At 46.6% G+C, this 13,229-nt stretch overlaps 1 protein-coding gene across 1 annotated transcript; it reads left to right on the forward strand.

Annotated features, from left to right (window-relative positions):
• Nucleotides 1-1,885: 1,885 nt before the first annotated feature.
• Nucleotides 1,886-12,467, forward strand: eftud2 (elongation factor Tu GTP binding domain containing 2). Its single transcript, XM_072704910.1, has 28 exons — nucleotides 1,886-2,037; nucleotides 2,358-2,471; nucleotides 2,626-2,788; nucleotides 2,908-2,986; nucleotides 3,124-3,199; nucleotides 3,306-3,371; nucleotides 3,545-3,580; nucleotides 3,665-3,755; nucleotides 3,870-3,952; nucleotides 4,238-4,404; nucleotides 4,483-4,607; nucleotides 4,723-4,786; nucleotides 4,926-5,016; nucleotides 5,116-5,251; nucleotides 5,583-5,710; nucleotides 5,834-6,027; nucleotides 6,127-6,238; nucleotides 6,346-6,486; nucleotides 6,614-6,715; nucleotides 7,342-7,424; nucleotides 7,606-7,692; nucleotides 7,990-8,116; nucleotides 8,690-8,777; nucleotides 8,882-9,000; nucleotides 9,157-9,251; nucleotides 10,315-10,468; nucleotides 11,805-11,912; nucleotides 12,021-12,467. Exons 2-28 carry the CDS (start codon nucleotides 2,370-2,372, stop codon nucleotides 12,114-12,116), a joined length of 2,913 nt encoding a protein of 970 aa, XP_072561011.1. The 5' UTR covers nucleotides 1,886-2,037; nucleotides 2,358-2,369; the 3' UTR covers nucleotides 12,117-12,467.
• Nucleotides 12,468-13,229: the final 762 nt, after the last annotated feature.

The raw sequence follows: 13,229 nt of genomic DNA on the forward strand, positions 1-13,229 counted from the left end.
CTTTACATAGTCAGTGTCATAAAGCCAGCAAACTGATTAAAATAATATTTTATCCTGTCCTCAGTTTCAAAGACTGATATCATGTCATATAAGCATGAGTACTGTTGGTAACCACGTTCAACCTCATACGTCTGATACTGCGATATCAGACAACAGCATTAGTGGTGTACTGCTTAGGTTAGGAATGACTATTAATCGGAATTGGAATGATTAAGAATAGAAATTGAAATCTAACCAGCTAACTACCCTAACTTTGTAGTTTTTTTTGTAATTGTGTAATGTAATTTAATAATAGCAAAACAAGTATAACTTCGTGATTTCTAGATGTCTTGAATCTATGAATCTCTATTAGTTGTATTATTATTATTACTACTTTGTTGTATCAGGAGTAATTATTTCACATTTTTATTTGTTATTTTACTGATTGTTGACCAAATTGTCTTTTCTTCTATTAGCGCCACCTGCTGCCTTACATTAGATCGCGGGTCTCCTGTCGATCATGTCAGGTTTATAATATTATTAAAGAAACTCGATCTCTTTTCTCAAGATCAAATACTGAGATACAACAAGCAGAACGTTTTCTGTGTTCTGTTACTATTATTTTATGCATTTTATTAACTGGATTACCACGAATTTCTTCAGGTGCTGTTTCTTGCTCTGTGTCAGTGATTATTTTATTATTATTATTATTATTATTATTTTTAATTCAGCGTGTTTAATTCGTGTTTTTAAATTTACATGAATAAAATATATATGTGCATTCTATTATGACCAAAAGGAATACAAAGCCATCAACAAAAACGAAGGTTTCCTCTTTTACTGGTGGTTTTACGTACTTATTTGACATTTGCATCTCCTGTTTAATTAAAGTTTTAAAATGGACGGCATTTCTGATTTACGGCCTATATCTTCTTTCAGCGTTTAAGTGAGGCTATATTTCATGAATGACAGGCATACTAATAAGGAAAATGTAGATCTTTCTGTCACACTACATTCTATATCACAAAAAGAAAAACACTACCACCAAATCCACAGAATATGGATGACGTATAATGGAAATCAAATGCGTCAGTCGCACACACATTTCGGTTAATTCGTTGAATCAGAAAAGCAACAAATACCGTAGAGCACTTTCAGAAGAGCACATGTGAAAATAAAACCCCAGGCCCATGGTCACTTTTTTCGTGTAAAACAGAAAGACCACCTTTTTTATAAACTGAAACCGACCCAGTTATAATTATATTTGTTCTGTTACATTATCACAAATAAAACTAGGAAGTCGGGGTAGATTTCAATTTATGTTGAATACAACACTTCACCTCTATGTGGCAGAAATGTTAAATATATTGGTTCGACTTCATAGAGGTGAAGTGTTGTATTCAACATAGGCCTAAACATCATAATGCGTCAATATGTCAAAATACATAAGTTAAGGTGCCGTTTTCAAAATTGTAATTAAAAATAGTCTTAGCAAGAAAAAAATACAAATGTACATTTCCTACAATTAATAGTGGCACCTTTATGGAGGAGTAGTGATCTCCAGCCTCCGTGTTTTTAAATGTAGCGCCGCATAGTGGCTGATTCATAGGTTGTAAAAATGCAGCTCTGTTTACACTTCCGAATCTATTTTCATAGGGAACGCGCTTTTACTCAAGTGTTTTGAATGCGCATGCGCAACATCACGGGGAAGGCAAAAATGAGCCTGCTATCAAAGCGAGTATAATAATTTTATTTTTATTTCACCTATATGTTCACATTTAACGTCTTGCTAGTATAATCATAAAATTTGATGGTTGTTCAAAAATCACTAAAACAAAGAAAAAACAAAATAATGTAGCTTGTTTTTGAAAAGGCAATGTATTGGACGCCAAAAACCTCCGTCAGTCGACGCGCAACTTGCGTTTGCCGAATGAAGGGTCCTTGCGGTGCATGGCTTACAGACGGAGTGGAAAGTAAATGGTTTATTGGAATAGAGTAACAACATACGCGCACCTTCTTACAGAGTTGTTTTCAAAGAAGTGATAGTATCAAAATCAGGTGAGAAGGCTGGTTGTATGTATTTCTATATAAGTACAATTTGTTGAATTCCCGTTGCTTTTTGCGGTTCTATTGAGGATAACATTAGCCAGCAATCTAACATTAGCTAAACGTGACGGATAGGTTATACAGATATAAAGCCATAAATGATTGTTTATTAAGTTAAAACGACGTAATGAGCAGAATATGTTTGCTGGATTGGCATGACCGACTTTAAAGTGGAGCCATTCGTTTGCATTCATTTAGTTTTCAGTATGCAGTGAGTTCATTCTTGTATTTGTAAATGGAGCTTAAGTGAAAGAGATCGCTGCAACTTTCAGATTTTTTCCATCATGGAGGCGGACCTGTACGACGAATTCGGAAATTACATTGGGCCAGAGCTAGATTCAGACGAAGATGATGATGTGGAAGCCGAGGATCGCGATGCCGATGAGGTAAAAAAATCTTGGCGGTCCCGCGACTTTAGTGCAACGTTAGCCAAAATGACTTTCTTGGATACGGTTTATGTGTCACTATGGCTGGCTACTTCCGCTTGGTATGTTATCATATAGTCCACCGTGTAACATTTCACATGTGTTTTGTCTCTAGGCAGATGAGGATGACGACGATGAGCAGGGAGATGCTGACGAGGATGTTCCAGGGATGGAGGTGGTGCTGCATGAGGACAAGAAGTACTACTCCACAGCAGAAGAAGTGTATGGGCCAGAGGTGGAGACTATTGTCCAGGAAGAGGACACACAACCCCTCACAGGTCAGCTGGACACAATCAAAAGTCAAACATGATATAACAATGATCAAATGTGATACAGTGATGAAAATAACTAATTTTGCAGATCTGTGATTTAAGAGTGAAGTTTCCTCACTTTTCAGAGCCCATCATCAAACCTGTCAAAACCAAACAGTTCACCCTGATGGAGCAGGAGCTGCCGGTTACAGTCTATGAAATGGAGTAAGCACCAAAGACATAGTTCCTCTTCTTTTAATCATGTAATATGTGCATTAACCACTAGTTCAGCCAAGCTCCCCTACCTAGTTGGCACTTGTACCCTTTTGTACTTCTGTGTAACCTGCTTTTCCATTTGGCAGATTCCTGGCAGACCTGATGGACAGTCCCGAACTGATCCGCAACGTCACGCTGTGCGGCCACTTGCACCACGGCAAGGTGACGAGTCTGTCGACGCTGCCGGCTTTTGGGCTTTGCCCGCCTGGCTTTCCCAAAGTTTGCCGTGCGACTCCCGAAATGCATTGACGTGTCTTGTTCCCCGTAGACTTGTTTCGTGGATTGCCTGATCGAACAGACCCACCCGGAGATCCGTAAGCGAGACGACTTGGATGTGAGTGTCCTGGCCGTGCGTCAAACAAGCGTTCTGAAAACGGGCCTCGCTTCCTCAAGCTGCATCATTTTGTCCCGTTTTCATTGACTTTGCTGATCGGCTTGATTGAAATGAACATTTCAGCTCTGAGTTTCTAGTGAACCTTTCGTTTTTCTGCTTTACCCTTGTTTTAGCTGCGTTATACGGACATTCTCTTCACTGAGCAGGAGGTGAGCCTTGTACAAATCAGAATGTCTGACTTGATAGTGTACAGGTTGTGTTTGCTGTGTGAATTAATGTTGTTTTTTCTTCAGCGAGGGGTGGGAATCAAAAGCACACCTGTTACCATGGTATTGCCGGACTCCAGGGGTAAATCCTACCTCTTCAACATCATGGACACCCCAGGTACAGAATGCACAGGCTGGTGCGGCGGAGGGGATTCTGGCAGCGAGTCCCTACGTCGTACAAAGTTCTCCTGTTTCTGAGGGCTTGCGGCTGACGTCTTGCTCATCTGTGCAGGACACGTCAACTTCTCGGACGAGGTCACCTCCGGGATCCGGATCTCCGACGGCGTCGTTCTCTTCATCGACGCGGCAGAAGGCGTGAGTGGCACAAAGCTTCTGCTTTGTGAAGAGGGCCGCTTGGGTCACGAGTGTGTCACTTCAGTTTTGAGTGTGAAAAGTGAATAGTGAGCAGGGTGTGCAGTTGTTAAGAATGTTGGTTTTCATGTACTCCATCCCATCATGAGACAGACATGTGTATATACAGATGAGGTGGGGGGGGGTTGGTGTCAGTGTACAGGCTCCGCTAGAGTTTATGAGTTCCTGTCTCTGAGCCGCATTCCAGAGACCATCCGGTCATTCACACGCAGCACGCGCCCCCTACAGGTGATGCTGAACACGGAGCGGCTGATCAAGCACGCCGTGCAGGAGCGGCTGGCCATCACCGTCTGCATCAACAAGGTGGATCGGCTGATCCTGGAGCTGAAGCTGCCGCCCACTGACGCCTACTACAAGCTGCGCCACATCGTGGACGAGGTCAACGGCATGCTCAGGTGGGCGCCCCCCCCCTCCCCCGTCACCAGCCTGTTCGGGCTTCTGGGCCAAGCTGACGATTTTCCCCCCCCCCACAGTACATACTCGACGGACGAGAGCGTGGTGGTGTCCCCACTCCTGGGAAACGTCTGCTTCGCCAGCTCACAGTACAGCATCTGCTTCACCCTGGGCTCTTTCGCCAAGATCTACTCCGACACCCACGGTGGGGACGGCTTCTCCTGCTGGCTGCTCGCTGCCCACCCGATCCCCCCCCCCACCACCACCGTCGTGCTGTAACTGCCATTTCACTCATAGGCTCTCTATTACTTTCCTTCCAGGGGACATTAACTACAACGAGTTCGCCAAACGTCTGTGGGGTGACATTTACTTCAACCCTAAAACGTAAGAATCCGCTCAATTTCACAATCTCTTCGTTTTGTTAATCGGGTGACGGACCTAATGAGTCTGACTGGTCCACTTCGCATGCGTGCGAGTGTAACATTTCAGTCGATTATATGACACCCCCCCCCCCCCCCGCCAGGCGCAAGTTCACAAAAAAGGCTCCCAGCAGCAACTCGCAGCGAAGCTTCGTAGAGTTCGTCCTAGAGCCCCTCTACAAAATCCTGTCCCAGGTGAGCCCTGAAGGGCGTCCATCGAGAGGGCAGTCGGGGTGACTGACGTTTCTGCGTGAGGAGCCCCGTGGAATGTGCCGTCTTTACTGCCCCCCCCAGGTGGTGGGGGACGTGGACACCTCGCTGCCGCGGGTGCTGGACGAGCTGGGCATCCACCTGACGAAGGATGAGCTCAAGCTGAACATCCGGCCGTTGCTGCGGCTCGTCTCCAACCGCTTTTTCGGCGAGTTCACGGGTATGTTTGCCGCAGTTCCGCCCTCCGGCCACACGGGGGCCCTGCTCCATTCTGACCCGGCTTCGGACTATGTACCCTCTACACATGACAAGGAAGCTGAATGTCTGTTTATCAAAAATGCCTAAAATGGTAAACTGATGCATCAATAAGTGATTAGAATATGTTTTATAAGAATGATGAGGCAAACTTGTATTCATCTATTTCCTGAAATGGCTTTAGGAAACCCCTTTGCTTATGAAGTAGTAATGTCTTGGTACAGTAGCCCCTCAGTGGTGTTTAAAATGCTAATATCTATGTTTTCACAAACTGATGACCCCCCCCTTTCAAACAGGCTTTGTGGATATGTGTGTACAGCACATCCCTTCTCCTCAGACGGGGGCCCGGAGCAAAATTGAGCACAGCTACACGGGAGGCCTGGACTCGGACCTGGGGGAGGCCATGCTGGAGTGCGACCCTGATGTGGGTGGACGAGGGGGCCGGGGGGGGGGGGGGGGTCAGAGTAATTCATATTACATCAATGCGGCGATGAAGATGGTACAGGTTGTTAATGTGAACTACCCCCCCACCCCCCGCCATCCCCAGGGTCCCCTGATGTGCCACACAACCAAGATGTACAGCACCAAGGACGGCGTTCAGTTCCACGCCTTTGGCCGGGTCTTGAGTGGCACCATCCAGGCCGGCCAGCCCGTCAAGGTCCTTGGTGAGAACTACACCCTCGAGGACGAGGAGGACTCCCAGGTCTGCACCGTGGGCCGCCTCTGGATCTCCGTCGCCAGGTAACCCCAGCAGCCGGCACGCCGTCCAATAAGCTTCTCTTATCGTATGACCCCAGTTGTACAATGGGGCTCTTTTTCTTACCTACTTCTTGAACCCAGGTACCAGATAGAAGTGAATCGGGTGCCGGCAGGAAACTGGGTTCTGATCGAGGGATGCGACCAGCCCATCGTCAAGACGGCCACCATCACAGAGCCGCGTGGCAACGAGGAGGTTGGCGAGCGCCGGCCCCCGCTGGGATTCCCAGCCGATCTCCAGCCCCCCCCCCCCCCCCCCCCCCATTTTGACATCACCTCCCCACCCTGTCGCCCCTCCCCCAGGCTCAGATTTTCCGGCCTCTGAAGTTCAACACGGCGTCTGTCATCAAGATCGCCGTGGAGCCAGTAAACCCCTCTGAGCTTCCCAAGATGCTGGACGGCCTGAGGAAGGTCAACAAGAGCTACCCCTCCCTCACCACCAAGGTATGGGCTCCTCGCCATGTCAGCCTCCAAGTTCCTAGCACGCCACAGCTGATCCACGCCTGCAGAACGCATCATCGCGGAGCCACTCTTGATTGGCCGTGCTCTCTCCTCACTTTGATGCTCTTAGGTGGAGGAGTCTGGTGAGCACGTCATCTTGGGCACAGGTGAGCTCTACCTGGACTGCGTCATGCACGACCTGCGTAAGATGTACTCCGAGATCGACATCAAGGTGAGCACTTTCCCTCCTCGGTCCTCCGTAGCCCCCCACGTCCATTTCCCTGTCAGAGAGCAACAACATCCCGAAATTGTTCATCCTATGTCACTCCACAACCCTAGTGGGCGCAGAATGTTTTTGATGCGCTTGACCTACAGACAGAGCACAAATAAACATTTTGTGGCGAGTGTGTGACTCATTTTAATAGACGGCTGTTTTAAAATGGAAGTTCTCTTTATTAACAGCCACTTTTGGTTAAATATTAGCAGCAACACAGACGGGGAAGCCAACAATTGACACAATACTCATGGTTGTACACTAATGAAGCACACAGCAAACATAACATAGTTACACCATTTGTAAATGCACATTAATTTAATCCATGTTCAGATATACATGGTGGGGTGCAAAACATGTCGGTAATTACTTAATTAGTCCTGCTAACTAATCCCGTGATGTCACATTTACGTCAGAAAATCGAGCATGTTAGGTGGGATCAGATCAAATGAAAAATTTAGTCTTGGGGACCCTGCATGGGCGGTGTGCTCATACAATGTTGTTTCGCTAAAACAATGTCGATTCCATCTATTTTTGTCTGAAGTACACAGCTAGGTACATTCTGCCTGGTCTCCCCTCTGCAGGTGGCCGATCCCGTGGTGACGTTTTGTGAGACGGTCGTGGAAACCTCGTCCCTGAAGTGTTTCGCTGAGACACCCAACAAAAAGTGAGGGGCCGAACCTTTCCGTCTCCGTCTGCTGGTGTCTTCCCAGGAAATATTACAAAAGCCCCCACAAAGCAAAATGGTTGAAATATCGACCTACGTCAATGTTATTGATTTCTACAGTCTTCGGGTCTCCTCATCTCTGTACTCTGACTTGGCCTGACCCGTCTCTTGTCGTGGACAGGAACAAGATCACCATGATCGCAGAACCTCTGGAGAAGGGTCTGGCGGAGGACATAGAGAACGAGGTGGTGCAGATCACGTGGAACAGGTGGGTGTGGTGCTATCTACTAGTGATGGCCAAAGGAAGGCTCGTGAACCATTTGCTGTATTTTCTGACCCCACTAGATGGTGCTATTGGTTTAATTGGGGTTTGCTTTGAGCACTTTCTGGAACAGAGAGCACCATCTAGTGGTTTAAAAAAATACAGCAAATGGTTCATGAAGCTTTGGTCGGCCATCACTACTGTCTGCATTCAACAGGTTGCACCTGTCAATGGTAATCTGATGGAGGCTTTGTAAAGTGACATTACAAATGGCCTCATTGTGAACTGTCGGCCCTTCCCCAGGAAGAAGCTTGGAGAGTTCTTCCAGACAAAGTACGACTGGGATCTGCTGGCTGCCCGATCGATTTGGGCCTTTGGTCCAGACACCACTGGGCCCAATATTCTGGTGGACGACACGCTGCCCTCAGAGGTCCGGATCTTATTCTACAGAATCCCCCATTTTTAGACTTTTATTGTGCCCAACTTTCATCATCATGGGTTCTTAATGTTTGCATGAGTCCAAATGACACCCAGGATATATGGCACCATCTTTAATAGTACCGAATGCGACCCAGTTGAAGATATAATCCATATGCCATTTTCATGCCCTGAGTTTGGTGTGTTGTACTTTCTGGTTGCTGAAACTGCTGTAAAAAAAATTGGTTGATATGTTTTTGTAGAGTAAGGCATGGTCAGCCTAGAAAGTGGATTATATTCCTCTGTATACGGAGGTGCGGATGGCTGTAAATGACAAAATGGACTAACCAAAAAAAAAAAACATGGACTGAATGTCAGTAGGAGATGGATTGGAGTTAGAAGGTAGCAAAATCATTTTGTGATCTGGAACTTAGTCACGTTCGGTCAAATTAGAGTTGAATCAGTTCCATCACATATTCATGTTAGAGATGGTGTACATTCATGTTAGAGATGGTGTACATTCATGTTGGAGATGGTGTTAGTCTGCACTGGTACTAAGTGCCGTGTTTGTGTGTTTTGATGGCAGGTGGACAAGGCCCTTCTGGGCTCCGTGAAGGACAGTATCGTGCAGGGATTCCAGTGGGGCACCAGGGAGGGGCCGCTGTGTGACGAGCGTAAGTGACTTGTCCTACGCCCTGCCCTCCCAGTACTCATGATCCCACCCCTTTAACTCGACCGATTTTTAAGCTCCCCCCCCCCCCCAAACTCCCACCCACAGCCATCCGCAATGTGAAGTTCAAGATCCTGGACGCAGTCATCGCTCAAGAACCCCTACACCGCGGGGGTGGCCAGGTCATCCCCACGGCCCGCAGAGTGGTTTACTCCGCGTTCCTCATGGTGAGCCTCCATCTCTCTTTGCACATTTTATAGATCTCTCAGCTTACCTTAATAGATGCCATGGATTTGTTCTGCTGGCCGCTTATCCACCCAGTTGACATTAGATGTCCCATGATGTCACCTAATCTCTTCTGCCATTGGCTGTTTCCTGTCCAGGCCACTCCCAGGTTGATGGAACCCTATTACTTTGTAGAGGTGCAGGCTCCTGCTGACTGTGTATCTGCGGTATATACAGTGCTGGCCCGCAGGAGGTGAGTCTGTGTCCTGGCCAACTGCTCAAGAGCGCCCCCTATGAAGAGAGGCCAAAATGTAGCATTTGCTAAAATTCTGATGTTTTCGTGATATCTGAAAGCAAGGAATTTTTTTTTTGTAAATATATAATTTATGCTACGACTGGGAACTCCCTTCATAAGAACATAAGAACATAAGAAATTTACAAACGAGAGGAGGCCATTCGGCCCATCAAGCTCGTTTGGGGAGAACTTAACTAATAGCTCAGAGTTGTTAAAATCTAATCTAGCTCTGATTTAAAGGAACCCAGGGTTTTAGCTTCCACTACACTAGCAGGAAGACTATTCCATACTCTAACTACACGCTGTGTAAAGATGTGCTTCCTCAAATTTGTTTTAAAATGTTCTCCCGCTAATTTCCACTTATGGCCACGAGTTCTGGTATTTAGACTAATATTGAAATAGTCATTTGGCTGAACAGCATACAGACCTGTTAGAATCGTATAGACCTGAATCATATCCCCCCTTAGTCTCCTTTGCTCAAGGCTAAACAGATTCAGTTCCGCTAACCTCTCCTCATAAGACATTCCTCTAAGACCAGGAATCATTCTCGTAGCTCTTCGTTGCACCTTTTCTAAGGCAGCAATGTCCTTCTTGAGGTATGGTGACCAAACCTGCACACAGTATTCTAGGTGGGGTCTTACCAAGGGATTATATAAGTGTAACATCACCTCCCTTGACTTAAACTCCACACATCTAGAGATATAACCCAACATTCTGTTCGCCTTCCTATTAGGGGCACCATAAAGGGGGGGGGGGGGTGATTTCAAGGACCTACGGGCCCTAAAAAATTAGGAACATGATTGAATTGGCTTGGGCTGGGGGCCCAGAATGATAAGCTTTCATGGGGCCTAAAATCTCTAGCAACACCCCTGTCCCCCCCCCCCCTTATAAGGGTTCTTAGAAGGCCCCTAATTTTCTGTTTGGAGTGCACATTTATACACTGACTAAATGGCACATTTCAATGACCAGAATTATCACTGTACACGTCAGACTCTGAAGTGACCGTGACATTTCCCCGTAGGGGTCATGTGACGCAGGACGCTCCCATTCCCGGCTCCCCCCTCTACACCATCAAGGCCTTCATCCCGGCCATCGACTCCTTTGGCTTCGAGACGGACCTGCGCACCCACACCCAGGGCCAGGCCTTCGCCCTCTCCGTCTTCCACCACTGGCAGGTAGGGCCTGTTGCCATGGTGATCCCCACCCCTTATACATTACCGTATTACATGTAATAGTTCATTGATAGATAAATCGACCTGCAAGCAGCATGTGATAAATGTCCCTGGAGATAATTATGCTTGACAGACTGAAGTGTGTGTGTGTGTGTGTGTGTGTGTGTGTGGCATAAATGGAAAATGACAGATTCCAGATCCACATTCTGTTGTAATTCTTAAATATAAGGGTAGCGTTGAATATTTGCCTGATACTGGTGTTGGAAGGATTGCTCAGACAGATCTAAAAATTTGACTAAAATAATTGGTAAGGCTGGAGTTATTGTTGATTATTCATATTAGTGTTCTACAGCGTGGTCACAGTGTCTTTTTATGTGATCATGGCGGCCCTTAGTGGAATTTGAGGACATGTTAAGAGGCGTGACATTTGCAAAATAGACATAATAAATGTCCCCCTAGGGGTCTGAGCTCGACGCAGCCTTGCTGGACTCTGCGAAACTGCTCATTGGCTGATCTCTGATTTCCCTCTCATCCAATCACCTGTTCGCATGCCCTTTTCCACTGAGAAACGCAAACTCTGGCACATTCCCTTAATCATGTGAGTTTCATAAAAGCAGACATTGTGAGGTGATTTGATAGCATTCTGACTCCTGTATTTATTTGTATCTAGAGAGGTGATCTTGGTAAGCCTTAAAATGCTTCAGTTCTGAAGTCTGTACCCTTGCGCCTTGCTGGGAATTTGGATTCCCCCCCCCCCCGCGTCTTAGCTCTCCAGTTTTAAGTGGCCTCAGTAATGAGATGAGAATACTTTCAGTGTCAAGCGCCTATCAGACGTAACAAACTGTCATTGTTTCTTCTAGACCTGGATCTGAGTAGCCCTATCTACTGAAGTGCTGAATTCAGGCTTCTCTCATATTGATACAGTTGGATTGTCGAAGGACTTGCCAATTAAATGACTGGGCCATAGAGTTACCCCCCCCCCCCCCAATATTAATTACTTAAACCCCCTCCCCCTGCACATACCCATTCCTCCCCACGTATTGACGTTCTGTCCAGTTGCTTAATTGAGGGATTCGTCATCTCCCTTCACAATTAGTTTCAAGCTGCACAAGACAAGTAGGAAACGGCTGAGGATGCAGGTCGAATGCTCAGCCACTGGGCTGGATCCCCCCCCAGAGCAGAACCCGAGTTTCTCATGAGAACTTTTCCTGTGCCTGAAAAGGGCACTCGTGTGTGTGTGTGTGTGTGTGTCTGTCTGTCTGTCTGTGTCTGTGTGTCATCCTTCACCCATCCTCCCTCATTCTCTCTCTGTCTTCACACCCGTTTTCCATCTGACAAGATTGTCCCCGGAGATCCGCTGGACAAGAGCATCGTGATCCGACCCCTGGAGCCGCAGCCGGCGCCTCACCTGGCCAGGGAGTTCATGATCAAGACGCGGCGGCGGAAGGTGAGTGGGGCGGGGCCTCTCCACACGCCCCGGTCTCCGTGGAGACGCTCCGTATCCGGTGGCCTTCATCTGGCCGCGTACCCTGACTAGACTCGTCCTCTTCCTCAGGGTCTGAGCGAGGATGTCAGCATCAGCAAGTTCTTCGACGACCCCATGTTGCTGGAGCTGGCCAAACAGGACGTGTTGCTCAACTACCCCATGTGAACATGGGGGGGGGGCCGGGCTGTTTTTGGCTCGTGGCTGCCATCCCCCACCCCCCACACCCCCAAGTTCCTCTGCTTTTGATTTAAGAATAATTAAGTTTAGGACGGTATTTGGATAGCTCTCTACAAAGGGCCATGAGAACCTTCTCTGATCCACATTCTTCTGAATTCTGTATCGCAGGACTAATTGCATATGTTGTTGGTTTCGTTTTTTTTTTTTTTTCTACATGTGGAAACTTGATTTGTAGAAAATATTGGGCAGCAGGCTTGATTTTTTTTTTAACAAGTAATTTCAATGTAATTCCTCTGATCCTGTACATGTTTAAATAAAAACCATGCCTGTTCCACCCCGGTTGGATTGCTCTACATTTTCTTCCCTCGTTTTTCTGACTTTTGAGGCAAGCTGGAGACGACCAGGCCTGGATACTTAAGCTGATTCGCTTTCGTGGCGCTCTGTGGGGAAATCCAGCCCAAATTGGATTGCATTTAATGCTGATTGCTGTTGCCATTTATAATTGTAATGGTGTCATCCCATCAAAGTAAGAAGTAATTTATGCTTTACCAGTTGTGCGGGTGATGCCTGGCTGATGATTGGTTTCTTACAATTAGATGAGCAGTACAGAAATTATTCATGGGAAATTCAGAAACTGCTTGGCAGACAAGTTATGCATTTGCCTGATTGACGTTTATTTGTCTTATTTTCCATGTCCGCCCCCCCCCCCCCCCATCCCTAAATCTTTCACCACTCTGCTGCTCTCCTTCACTAACTGTGCACCATGTCAGCGGTTGACAGGGCTGATATTTCAATTTGTGATAGTGAACACCTGTATATTACCTTTTTAATCTGGTAATATTTATTTACTGATGATGTCCTGGAGCAGTTGGACGTTGGCTTCTCTAAATGACGCTGATCCTTAGTTAATTGTACGGTAATATATGGGCCCCTGTGTTCTTAGATCAATACTAATATTAAACTGCAGTCCACTGGATTGACTTTACGTAAAGCCCTCAGGACACTTGGTTGCATCTGTTAAATAGTGTCAGGCTTTTATCCAATGTGAATTTTACACTTGGAGACGGCTGGGTAATTTACTGGAGTACTCTGCGTTAGGTT

Source organism: Paramormyrops kingsleyae, chromosome 22 (assembly GCF_048594095.1).
Source record: "Paramormyrops kingsleyae isolate MSU_618 chromosome 22, PKINGS_0.4, whole genome shotgun sequence".
NCBI lineage: Eukaryota > Metazoa > Chordata > Actinopteri > Osteoglossiformes > Mormyridae > Paramormyrops > Paramormyrops kingsleyae.